This window comes from Chanodichthys erythropterus, chromosome 1 (genome assembly GCF_024489055.1).
Source record: "Chanodichthys erythropterus isolate Z2021 chromosome 1, ASM2448905v1, whole genome shotgun sequence".
Classification (NCBI taxonomy): domain Eukaryota; kingdom Metazoa; phylum Chordata; class Actinopteri; order Cypriniformes; family Xenocyprididae; genus Chanodichthys; species Chanodichthys erythropterus.
The window spans coordinates 17,489,802-17,502,880 of NC_090221.1; the positions used below are offsets into that span (position 1 = coordinate 17,489,802).

General features: G+C 37.8%; 2 protein-coding genes across 2 annotated transcripts; one reads left to right on the forward strand and one right to left on the reverse strand.

The window, feature by feature from the left end:
- Positions 1 to 2,153: 2,153 nt before the first annotated feature.
- crybb1l1 (crystallin, beta B1, like 1) lies at positions 2,154 to 5,272 on the reverse strand. Its single transcript, XM_067381475.1, has 6 exons — positions 5,230 to 5,272; positions 4,774 to 4,874; positions 4,562 to 4,680; positions 4,338 to 4,470; positions 4,107 to 4,249; positions 2,154 to 2,325 (listed from the first exon to the last, which is right to left on the reverse strand). The coding sequence occupies exons 2-6, from the start codon at positions 4,864 to 4,866 to the stop codon at positions 2,154 to 2,156; spliced, it is 660 nt and encodes a 219-aa protein (XP_067237576.1). The 5' UTR covers positions 4,867 to 4,874; positions 5,230 to 5,272.
- A 1,578-nt stretch (positions 5,273 to 6,850) lies between these two features.
- On the forward strand, positions 6,851 to 8,609 carry cryba1l1 (crystallin, beta A1, like 1). The gene is made up of 5 exons (XM_067381487.1): positions 6,851 to 6,925; positions 7,148 to 7,266; positions 7,352 to 7,493; positions 8,235 to 8,377; positions 8,462 to 8,609. The coding sequence occupies exons 1-5, from the start codon at positions 6,851 to 6,853 to the stop codon at positions 8,607 to 8,609; spliced, it is 627 nt and encodes a 208-aa protein (XP_067237588.1).
- Positions 8,610 to 13,079: the final 4,470 nt, after the last annotated feature.

The window sequence follows — 13,079 nt, forward strand, 5'->3', positions numbered from 1 at the left end:
ATACCGTAAGTGCAGGAATAGACGAGCGACCTAAAAAAAAGTGCGGCTGGCTTGACCGTGTATTTTCGACGCGCGGCCCACTTGACCGCAGTCTGTGGAGTGGCTACAGAAATTGAAATCTACAGGTAATGTTAATACACACTAAATACACATAGTTACACAATGCTGATGTTGTTAACATTTTAAGAACAAAGTAAAACAGTAATAGGTAATAATTTGTACGGTTTGACGTGATCTAAGCTAAGCGATCATTAGATTTAATCACCATTTAAAGCGCGATTTATTGTAGGCGTAATGCTTTTTTCCTCAGTCACAACAAAAGTGGCAGACATGATAGGCTACTTACTTGTTCAGATGACATTTTCTGGTGAAAATTCTTATTTTGGTCGTACTTCCAAGACGTAGAATCTGTGATTCTGAAGTACAGTATCCACACCGATGTAGTGACTGACAGCAAACATTACATTCATCCGCACTGAGGAGCCGTGCCGAGGCACATCGCATCATTATAATTCCGCATTTAACTGCAATTGCAGGTTTCAAACAGAGATGGTGACAAAGAGGCAAAACTTACGGACAGCAGCTCTAACTATCCTCAAAGACAAAGGCTTTTTTTTTCTTCTTAACTTTTAGTCATTTGCATTTTCACTTTTCCAGTCATTCATGAATAAGGATTTGACTGACATTTCTACCCATAAGATCAGTTAAAACTGAGCAATATATGTGTAACTTTATATTTGACAAAATGTTTATGACTTAAAGGAACACTCCACTTTTTTTGAAAATAGGCTCATTTTCCAACTCCCCTAGAGTTAAACAGTTGAGTTTTACCGTTAAATAGGAAAAATATCAAAACTCTTTGGTCATTTTTAAGCACGATGCTAACGGTCTAATAAGATTCAATGAACTATGCTAAGCTATGCTAAAAGTGGTACCGCCAGAACCGGAGATCGGCTGAATGGATTCGAAAACGGTAAAACTCAACTGTTTAACTCTAGGGGAGCTGGAAAATGAGCCTATTTTCAAAAAAAGTGGAGTGTTCCTTTAAGACTTTTCCATGATTTAGAAACATGGCTACTACCTACCCCCACATGGGTAGAGCAAAACAGTCTGGATTGTATTTTTTGTAGAAACAGAAGAGGTAATGTGACATGTCCTTACGTCACTTGTATTGTCTGTCTGAGGCCTGAAGCCTGTTGAGGCAATTTTAGTAGGCTATCAGAGAAAGGCTTTTCCCCCGTGGACATTTGACGGTCTTTACGGTAATGTGATGCGTACCGTTTGCGTCACAGGTAGGCTTATGTCCTCTGACTCGGACAGAACGGTAGATGACAGTATTGCACTTGCTCTTCTTAGTAGCCTACATCTCACTAAATCTTAATTTTGTAGTATTTAATTCGTGTTTGTAGTTGAACCAAATCCTCTAAAGCGCAATGGACAGTGGACGATATCAGCCACTTAATTAAACTTAATTAAAAAATCAGCATGTAAGCCCACATGTAAACTGACATTACTTTTCACACTCCTGTGAAAATACACCACTGCTGTCCTTCCTACTAGTGCAAATTTCATTCTGGGCCGCATGATTATTATTAACAGCTATTATGCATGACATGAACAGATTGACAAAGACAAAAATTTGTTATCAAGCTTTTAGGTTTTTATTGAAAAGGTGACCAGGATTCTGTACAGCAAGCAAAGAGAGATTTCTAGGGCACAAGAGCTTCACTCTCCTCATCCCTTCATCTCTCCCTCTCTCTTTCCATCCTCTTGGGGAAAGGGGGATGCGGGCAGGGGAAAGAACGGATGACAAAAAAATGTAAATAAATTATGGAAGGAAAGAAAAGAAGCCATGATGCAGGAGAGAAAGAGAGGAGAGGAACCAGGGAGGAAGAGGGAAGTGTGTTTATCGGTGCCTCCACCCTACACAGAGACACTAAGAGGCCTGGGAGAATCACTGCCCTGCTGGGCTTTAACAGCTCGACAGACACAGACTGCAATGTGAGTCAGGGAGTCTGTCACCTCGAAAACATCCGCCCCTCATAACAGCGACATGGGGAAGATGCAGCCTCTCAGACGTCTCTCCTCCTCTCCTTTCTCTTGCGCCCTTCTCCCTCTACTTCACCTCTCCTCTTCCTCTCCGGGTCTGGCCCTCACTTGCTGGCCATGGTGTAGCAGCCGTGCGGGTGCCACTGCATGTCACGGATACGCCTCACAGACTGAAACTGAGGGCAACGGGCGCCGTACTCGTTAAAGTGTCTGTATTCACCCTTCTCCAGCAGGTACTGGCTGCCACGGTATCCGGGGTACTGATAGCCCACCCAGCTGAGAAAAAAAAAGAGTCTGCAGGTTAGTTTGTGCACCCTTGATATTGAACCAGCTTAAAAGGATAGTTCATCCAAAAATGAACATTTTGTAATCATTTACTCACTGTCATGTTGTTCCAAACCTGTGAGTTTCTTTGTTCTATTGAATACAAAAGAAGATATTTAAAAAAAATGTTGGTAATCAAACAGTTAACGGTAGCCATTGTCTTCCATCAGCTACAAGTCAACTGTAAGGTAAACAGCATTTTTTAAAATATCTTGTTTTGTGGAAAAAAGAAACTCATAAAAGTATCGAACAAAATGAGGAGGGTGAGTAAATGATGGGTGAACTGTCCCTTTAAACTCATTTATATATTTAAACCAGGGTTGTTATAGTTAACTAGGGCTGGGTAAAAAATATAGATTTCTTGATTTTAATCGATTCTCATTTTTACGAACCGATATCGATTCTTAAAAATAAGTCTGTTTTCAGTTGATGAATGAACAGAATACCGCGTCTCTTACTAATAAATCGCAATAATCATTGTGCTTTGTTAATTTTGATACGAAGATATGTCTCAGATTACGTCCATCGTATGAGATTCAAAAAATAAATACTGTTTTAGCGCTCTTTAATGTGGCTTGGCAGATCGCTGTGGCGCCTCAGTTAAAGAGAAGCATCAGCACAGAGCGCATGTGAACATCCTCTCAAAATAAACATGAATAAACATCTGAAGGTATGTTAAAAGATAAAGTACAACTTACAGAAATCCGTAGCATGTCTCGTGTAATAGCTCAATCAGTGTTCAACCGCAGAAAGACGTCAATAAAAGCTTGTAAACAATGTCACGTAATGTCACATTTACCTCAGAAAAACCATATTCAGCGGCCGTAAACTCGTTAGTCAGCTATAAAAATTAACTCTAGAGAGCAGCATTCTGATAAATATATACACTGTTACATATTCATTATAATGTTTAATGTTCTTCAATATGCATGTTTGAATAAATCAGTTATGACAGCCACGATTTAAATGTTTATATTTCAAAAAAACGAATTGGAGTAGAAATATGATTATGTAATTTAAGTGTTTTTAGTTAATTTTAACCGTATCATTATAGTAAAGTAGTACCAACTGACTCCCATATGTAGTTTACAGCATTAGTTGAGAGGTTTTTTCCTCTAGAAAATTTGCCATGTACTGTTTCTGATATATTACATACAAAATAATCGATATCGAATCGTATCCGGAATCGAAACGAATCGCAAGCATGTGAATAGAAATGGAATCGAATTGTGAAAATTGTGTCAATACCCAGCCCTATAGTTAACTAAAATTAAAACCATATCTTTTTTAGTTACTTGAATTAAAATAAAGGTTAACCGAAATGAAATAAAGAATAATAATAAAAAAAACTTATTTTATTTTAGCTAGTTGCCAAGGCAAAATTTCTCATTTAGTTTAACTTTAAGGTACTAAAGTATCTATAAAAATGACAAAGACACTCAACAAAATTACTAAAACTTTAAAATAAAAACATTAAATATAAAAAGAAATTCTAAATAGAATCTAAATGGTACTAAAATAACACTGATTTAAACATCCTTAACTCTTTAATATTGTAATTAAATCCGCAACACACCTTGTTGTGCAAGATTGTTATTCTTATATCTATAAACTCTTTTCCCTTAAGTATTCTTTTCTGGTTTACAGTTTTTGGCAGCTATATTTGTCTTTTGGGACGTGCACGGAGGATTGACCAAGTGAAACCTCAGGGGCCACAGGTACTTTGCACTTACGTTCCACAGCTGACCATGATGCTGCCAACTCTGTCGGTGAATCCGTATGAGAACATGCTGGGAACGTCATCATCCATGATCTCCATCTTGCGGCCCTTGTACTCACCAACCTCATACAGGCAGATCTTGTGCTTCTCAGGGTCCTGAAGGAGAAAAAGTGATCAGTGCATTTGGAATGCATTCAAATAACAGGCCTGAAGGTGTGAGAGCATTGTGTGTGCATGTACACACCATTCTGACAGGTCTGAAGGAAAGCAGGTAATCGTTCTTCTGACAGTTGCTCCAAGAATCCCAACGAGGATACTCGCCCTTCTCCAGGATGTACATCTCACCACAGAAGTTCATCTGCTCAAAGCCCACAAAACTGCAGAGGCCACACAAAGAGGTGAGTGAGATATGTTATTCTTTCTAAAATGTGCGTTTTACATAGATGCAGATTTTACGGTGATGCTTACGGTCCACACTCCACACGTAGTGAGCGAACTCTGTCCATGCCCATATCACAAACGTTCATGCACTCGGCGTTAATCTCAATCATGCGTCCCTGGAAGTTCTCCTGGTCAAACACATACATCTAATGGAGAGACAGAAACCTGTTAGCATAACGTTAAATCAACATCCTAGCGTAAGAGACATGCACATGTGAATGTTTATTTGAAATATTTACCCTGTAGGACATCATGCCCATCTCGGACTTCTTGCTCTGGGCTGCCTTGCCGTCGGTCTGGGAGGCAGTCTTTTTTTCTCCACTGGAAGACATGATGCCTGAGGTAAAATTAAAAATAGTGAATTAATAAAAAGGAAATGTGATATAGCTCAGAATTGAGAAACTGAGAGAAAGGAATAAAGAAATGGGAGGGGCAACCTCTAGTATACATAATATTTTATCCCATCTATGCTGGAAGAGAGGGATAAAGTGTTTTAGGAGATGAAAAAGTCAAAAATATATGTTTGGAATGGATGTAATGGGTCTTTGGGGGAAACAAAGTGGTAGGGACAAAGGGGAAGTGTGGGGTGGTGGTGTTCATTATAGTGATGCAAATCAAAACCAACCCTCTTATACTCTCCAAGCTGTTAGGTTAAAGTTTTATGTGTATGTGAGTGGATATTTTGCTGTCTTACCTGTGTTCAATGAGTGTGTGTCCGTACCCAGGGTTCACTCTGAGAGTGTTTGCGTCTGGCCGTGCCCGCAGCTCTTATACCCTGGCGCTGAGTCTGTAAGGATTACACTGACACAATGAAACATGCCGTGTTCAGCAGACTCACAGAAAAGAAGCCCCACATCATCAGCACAGAGTGAGAAAGAGAGTATATGTGTGTAAGAGACATAGAGAATCAAATAGTCCTAACAAATCAATACACAATCTTCAACTTTTAAGCCTAAAACATATTAGCAATATCGGGGCAAAAGTTTATTTTTAGAGACTGAAATTGAATTTTGAAGATTTTTTCACTAATTTACCAATGATTTAATAGTGGTTTACACAATTTTTCATTTCAGTCACATAATATTGGATTCAGCATTGGGGGAATAAAATGAATAAGTAAATAAATAAAAGTAATGCTGTATATACATACAAAATATGGCTGTTCTCCTACAAATAAATATATAAATAAATAAAAGTAAATAACAACATGTACAAATCTAAATAGCAACAATACACATGTATAAAATTATTGTGTCACAGAAAATATTATTCAACAATCAACCGTTAATCAAATATGAATTTTGGGTGGACATGCACGCCCCCCTTAATGTTAGTTATGGATTGTCTTGATAAAGTAAAATCACTTTCCTACTAATCTTTTAACATTTGGAGCTTTCATGGTGTGTTTATATATACATATATTTATATAATGTCTTTATATATTGATCCAACCATGGATGACCCAGGTGAAAAAAAAATGTAACCAGACATTGTAACTTTTACATTTGGTCCCCCAAGTCTTTGAGTAAAAATGGTAACTTGCATGAAAATCAGCATCAACTTTTCTCAGCAGCTCAAATACATCATTTCAAACCCACACTCAGCTGGAGCAAGTTCACTCAGATAATCCCAGCATTTTGGGCTCATTGTAACCAGGAGTGCTGACCTGCGCGAACATACTGGGGCCAAACCCTTTGTGTCTCCTGCTTTCACCCAAAACGCACTGCACTTGTCAGTGAATGGGCTCACAACACCCATATGGCACTTCTATAGTATGTGCTGAGCTGGCGACCCTGTCCCGCGAGCCCATCAGAAGGCATTCCACGCGCACCGCGCGCACAATGGCGGGTGCGCGCTTAGGCGTGCGCGCACGCGGTGGTCGATATAAAACTGAAGCGCCAGGTTCTCTCAAAGCTCCACGCGAAACCGGCGTTAAGGCGCGTGCCACACTCGAGCTCAGTGACTAAAACGGTAAGATCTCACGGAGCGAGCTCATGGCACAATTACAAACTTATTATGGTTTACTTTACAAACATCATCTCAGTATGGCCACATTATGTAAATGGTTTTGATTTAAATCTAACAGTTTTATTAACGCTTTATTAATACATTTTTATTATGAATAAAATGCGTATTTCATCTAATACATCGATTATTGGATGTTTTAAGTAACTTTTTATGTAATAATAACATAGAACACAGTTTACTTCTAATACTAACAATTAGAGTTAATTTCACAATTTGTATCTAATTATTTAATTTGATATTTACTATGTTTTCTGTTTTTTTTTCTCTGTTTTTAGATATTAAAGAAAGATGTATAGGTTCTCTCGATACGGCATGATGCAGCCCATGTTCAGCTCTGGCATGGGAATGGCTCCTTTCTTCAAGGTAAACTGTCATTAAACACACATATGTTCAATCTCTTTTGAAATTACCCATATTTATTCTAAAAAAAAATTCGTTATGCATCTGGATCAATACAATATGCTGTCACTTTAATTTCACATGCCAAACAAACCCATTTAAGTCATTTATTTGAGTACCTTTTGCATATATATTATTGGAAAACAACATTTTCACACACTTTACATTTGTGCTTCTGCTGTGCAGGTGACTGTGTTTGAGCAGGAACACTTCCAGGGAAAATGTCAGGAATTCACTTCAGAATGCTGCAACATTCAGGAGTGTGGCTTCGACAACATCCGTTCTATTCGTGTGGAGAGTGGCGCGTAAGTCATAGTGTTTGTTAAATTAATGTACACTTAGGGACCAACAGTGTGTGCCTATGTATAACTGGATGTTCTTTTTCAATAGCTGGGTGGGTTATGAGCACCATGACTTCCAGGGACAGCAGTTCATCCTGGAGAGAGGAGAGTATCCTCACTGGGATGCCTACTGTGGAAACCTGTCCTACCACGTGGAGAGACTCATGTCTTTTAGACCTGTCTACTGCGCTGTGAGTTATTTCCTTTCTCAAACTAGAAATCTTAAAAGTACACACAGTATTTTGCGCTGGCCGATATTTAATAATTATTCATCAAGTGAAACTGTCCATAACAGGATTTATTTAAAGCCAGTAGCATTCGACTGGTCATGCTACCTCAACATGGCAGCTCCAATGAGGCGACCCACTTCATGTAAAAAAAAAAAAAGTCAAATCAAATTTATTTGTATAGCCCAAAGTATAAAGTACAATGATAATGTCTATACTATCTTAATATCTTAAAGCCTCATAGACACATTTATCAGATTAGAGCCAGGTGACAATATAGTTTACATTTTGCAATGATACAAGCAATCAGGCATTAGAGATTTGCTAAACGATCACACAGCCAAGATTTGCTATTATATTGCTTTATGTGAATGTACAGTATGCAAAATTGTATGTACTATATATGCAACTTTAAATATATCGTAGGCTGAAAATATAGTTTTCATTCTGTGACAATATAAACAATCAAGCAGTTGAGATATGCTGCAAATATATTTATAGCTTTTATTTGACTACTGATATGACTGGAGTCTCTCATGTGATATACAACATATTTATTCAAAACAACTACTTATTAATTCACTATTTATTATCTTTTAAACTTTCATAAGTTAAAAATATATTGTTATGTGATATATATATATTTATATAATCACTTAAGTATGTGGATCTATGGATTCAAACTCTCTCTCGCTCTCCCCTCAGTCTCACCAGAGCAGTCGCATGATCATCTTCGAGAGGGAGAACTTCTTGGGCCGCAATGCGGAGCTGTGTGACGACTACCCCTCTCTGCAGGGCATGGGATGGTGTGGCCCTGAAGTGGGCTCCATGCATGTGCAGTGTGGCGCGTGAGTCTTCGTTTTATTTTCTCTGTATTTATTTCATTTCAGCACAGAAATACCTGACCCTCATTTCTCCATCTATGTGTGTAGTTTTGTGTGTTACGAGTTCCCAGGATACAGGGGAAGGCAGTACATCATGGAGTGTGAGAGGCACAGCGGAGACTATCAGCACTGGAGAAACTGGGGTTCCCACAGCCAGACCCCTCAGATCCAGTCCATCCGCAGAATCCAGCACTAAGAGCTCAGACTCACCGGGGGACACTACACCAATCACCCTGCCGCCCGACAAACACGCTTTACACATACACACACTCACACTGTTTTTCCTAATGAGTGTCTTTTTATTGCTATTCCACACCGCACACATACCATCGTGTCTTACACGAGGGTGCCGGTCACATTTATCGACAATGACTAATGTCAGGTGCTAAACAACACCTTCCCGAGGTGCTCAACACAACCAATGCAAACCAAGCTAAGTTAGACCATGTCCCTGGAGGGGGACTGGCTGAGAGCAGCTCAGGTGTAATGTGTAGAAACATGAAAAACATCACAAATAAATGCTTAACAAATAAACCTGTGTTCACTTCAGTGACTCAGTTCTGTGCAGTTATTGTGTGTGAGGATGTGAGTAACAAAGTATATTCATTTCATTATAATCAATCCATAATCCAGTTTATTAAACAATACGTTTTCAAATGAACACTAATTAATAGTATTTAAACACAAAATTATGCTATTTGGAAAGTTTTGGGAATATATTACACATTCGATTCATAATAATAATAAATCACTGCTGATGCTTCTAATTAAAGCAGAGTTGATGAGTTTCTCATATTTTCATTTCAAAATCTTTGCACTTTTTGAGTGGTTGTGATAAGACAGTCAGTAATAATGGAGAAGTTGTGAATCTTGATTCATCACACATAGGATGTAAACTCAGAAATCAGATTTGCTGGAAGTTTGGTTGAATTTCTCTAGTTGACAAGGTGCTTTTTGCCTGCTGTCCAAGACGAATCAAACTTTGCCAAGTATATACATGATTTAGTATTATCAAACATGCAGAAACTTGTATTTGAACACAAGAACAACTAAGGTCAGATCCATGTCTTTTTATTCTGAACATTGACAAGAAAACTGGACATTAATAGCAGTCTCATTATTTATAAGAAGGCACGATTGTCACACAAATAAACAACTTTAACATTCAGAACTTAAAACTATAAAATTTTCTGATGCCTGAAACTGAAGCCACCAAAGTCAAAATAGCAAATACTGCCAACTGTTAGATTTGTGTGAACTGTTGAATTATATACAGGGAAAAGGGTACCATGTTCCACAAATATGCATCGATACACATTTATTCAGAACTCTGATGCTAAACGGTAACAGAAATTTGTACATGTTTAATTAGATCCTAAACTTATCACATCAATTTCGTAGTCTTCGTCCTCCTCCTCTGCGCTGGGCACAATGTCCACAGTGACCGGCAGGACAGAGAAGGACTCGGACAAAGAACTAGAGACCTCCACGACATCGACTTCCTCGTCCTCTGAACCGTCTGTGGACCCTTGTGTGTTTCGGAAATTCTCAAGTGGCATAGTGGGGTCCAATGCATGTGAGACAAAAGGCATGTCTGACCTGTTTTTAAGCATGATGCCTTCTGTGCTGCATCTTTGAAAAGGAGGATCTTTGGGAGAGTCAGCAGTCTCAAGCGTTGCTTTGTTGTAGCTGTTCTCCATCAGTCTCTCTCCGTTTGACATGCTACAGTCTGTGAATAAATAATAATTACCAGAGAAAAGTTATAATAAAAAACTGATCATTTTAATGTTATTACTAATAACCAATAAACAAATAATAATAGATTATCACTGTAATAAATCTTTAAAAAAAAAGAAAAAAGACTTGTTTAAACTGCTACAAGTCTGGATTGTTGTTAAACTAAAACTATTAAAAATGTTTTTGAAAGTTGAAATAAAATAAATATTAAATAAAAAAAACGAACAAATTAAAAATGCTGTATTGGCAACTAACAAAAATACAAAAATTACTAAAACCAAAATAAAAAATAAATTGAAGATCAATAGAAATATTTAAAAACTAATCAAAATGATGAAAGGACAAAAAAAATTACTAAAAGTTAAAAATAAAAATAAAAACTGAAAATATTAAAATAAAAGCCAATTAAAAATAAATGATAAAATAATATAAATGATAACACTGTGATACGTTCATTTAAGCATAAAAAAAATATACAGTAAAAAAAAATCATTTTGAGATTTGCTACATACTACATTTAATTAAATAAATACATTTTAAGTGAGTACTATAGCAACAAAGTTAAAATAAATGTAAAATAGGGGAAATGACCATGACCCAAATCATTACAAAAATCTTTAATATTGTCAAATAACTGAATTGTTTTGAGCCGTTACCTTTAACTGAAGGCAGCATATTCTGAAGGCATATGGTCATCTGGTTACCAGCGTCCTTCATTCTCTCTTTTGTCTTCTCATCTTTTTTATTTATTCTGCTATTATTGTGCTCTTCGACCCTAATTCTACCATCTTTCTCTCCGTTGTCCGTCATTTTTACCTCAGCTCCATGTACTTGCATGTTTGTCTGCTGCTCCTCTCCTTTCTGTTTCATCACAGTCCACACTGTGTGATCTTCTCCCTTTTGCTCTTCCTCTCTGTTCTGCTGATTTTCCAAGATCTTTTTCATTAATTCAAAAGCAGAAAGAGCTGGATGGGACACAGAGGTTTTATTATTTGTGACGGGCCATTTGGGTTGTGAAGTCTCTGTACTGCACTGCACCTTTAACGTACTTCCTTCTAGAAGAGTTTTGGTTGCGTTTCTTTTAGCATGACCCATTTGTTTCTTTTTTATTAGACTGGACTCTTTGCGATCATGCAACTCTGAGGATTTTGACCCATCTAAAGTCTTCTGTGATGTTGTTTTTGTGGCACACTTCAGGTTGCGAGCATCGGCTGTGTTTATTACTCTCCTCAATGCGCTCGCAACACTGCAGCTTGAGCCAGCTGTGCTGCTGGTGCCTTTTTGCTCACCGTGCCGCTTTCTATTACGTCCTTTTTTCTCCCTCGGTAGAGAAGAGTCCACCTTTGGCTTCTCTAGTCGTTCTTTTTTCCTTTCTCTCTTCCGTTTTGCTGGGAGCTCGTTTCTCCTAGGCGGTTCTTCAAAAATTTCCAGCTGCCTCTTCCTACTTTGGCTTCTGGTAATCCTGCCACTTTTAGGCTTCTCTTCACCCTGCTGTGCTAGTGATTTCTCCATTGTCACACCTGACACCTGCCAATACCCCAATGGTTTCTGCGAAACTCGGTTATGAACAGATGAGACTTGTGGTCTGTTCTTGGATAATGATGCTTTTGACCCCTGTGTTGTTGTGTTCATAGAAATGGAATGTGCATTTGATGTGTTTGTATGTCCACAGGTCTGACTACCATCTATTATGTTGGGCAACATCCCGTCTTGAACATCTGAATCGCTTATACCAACGTGTTGCTCAAACGTTCTCAGAAAACTATCAAGTATATCAGTCAGCTCACCTTCAGATTGCGGTTGGACTATACCAAGATCTGTGAGCTTAACCGAAGACTGCACTCTTGCATTATCCACACTGGAATCTACAGTGGCAGTATTTGTTATTCCGTGTTGATTGTTGGGCATGAAAGGGAGCTCTGCAATGACGTCATCTATTAGCCAGTCCATTGGCTGAGCGAGGCCGGTCTGATTGGTTGCTGGGAGAGATGCGGTATGCATCAGGGATGGAGCTGGAAGGTTAATGATTTTCTGCTTAGGTGCTGATGTTCCACTGAAATTTTGGGAAACATTTTGTTCGGGCAAGGGACGTGTGCGGGGGCGACCTCTTCTTCTTCTTGGAGGTGGAGCGGTATCCTACAGAAAAAGTGACAAGTGTTTTATTTCAGAGAATAACTGCTTTGTTGCACTTTGAAGTGGTCATATCATACATTTTTTTATATTTAATCTATTTTAATTTTTTTGAATATACACTACTGTTTAAAAGTTTGGGGTTGGAAAGATTTAAAAAAAAAAATGTTTCTTAAAGAAGTCTCTTATGCTCACCAAGGTTGCATTTATTTGATCAAACATACTGGAATATTATGAAATAATATTACAATGTAAAAGAACTTTTTTCCATTGTAATATACTATAAAATGTAATTTATTCCTGTGATGGAAAAACTGAATCTTCAGCATCGTTACTCCAGTCTTCAGTGTCATATGATCCTTCAGAAATCATTCTAATGCTGATTTGCTGCTCAAGAAACATTTCTTATTATCAATGTTGAAAACAGCTGCTAAATATCATATTTTTTCAGGATTCTTTGATGGATAAAAAGTTCAAATGAACAGCGTTTATCTGAATTAGAAACTTTTGTAACATTATATGCTTTTGAGGAAATTTTTGTAAAATTATAAATGTCTTATTTTTAAAAAAAAAAAAAATGTTGACATGCAAGCATCATGTGTCAACATTTTCCACATTGTGGAAATTTGGAACAAGACATTTTAGTCTCAATGAAAGGTCTTACCAGATCTGGGATATGTTTTGAGCACTGCAAGTTACAGCATATGTGCGTTCACACCATATCGTAACTACCACAATTACGTGGTTTCAACAAGGTAAAAAGCGTTCATGTCCTCGTAGAACTCAAAATTACACCTTG

Bases quoted from the DNA above. Each gene is read 5' to 3' on its own strand.
- crybb1l1 (XM_067381475.1), bottom strand. From the start codon at position 4,866: ATGTCTTCCAGTGGAGAAAAAAAGACTGCCTCCCAGACCGACGGCAAG. The intron at 4,681-4,773 runs GTAAATATTTCA...TCTCTCCATTAG, and splicing joins TGGGCATGATGTCCTACAGG to ATGTATGTGTTTGACCAGGA. The intron at 4,471-4,561 runs GTAAGCATCACC...TGGCCTCTGCAG, and splicing joins CTACGTGTGGAGTGTGGACC to TTTTGTGGGCTTTGAGCAGA.
- cryba1l1 (XM_067381487.1), top strand. From the start codon at position 6,851: ATGTATAGGTTCTCTCGATACGGCATGATGCAGCCCATGTTCAGCTCT. The intron at 7,494-8,234 runs GTGAGTTATTTC...CTCTCCCCTCAG, and splicing joins TTAGACCTGTCTACTGCGCT to TCTCACCAGAGCAGTCGCAT. The intron at 8,378-8,461 runs GTGAGTCTTCGT...CTATGTGTGTAG, and splicing joins ATGCATGTGCAGTGTGGCGC to TTTTGTGTGTTACGAGTTCC.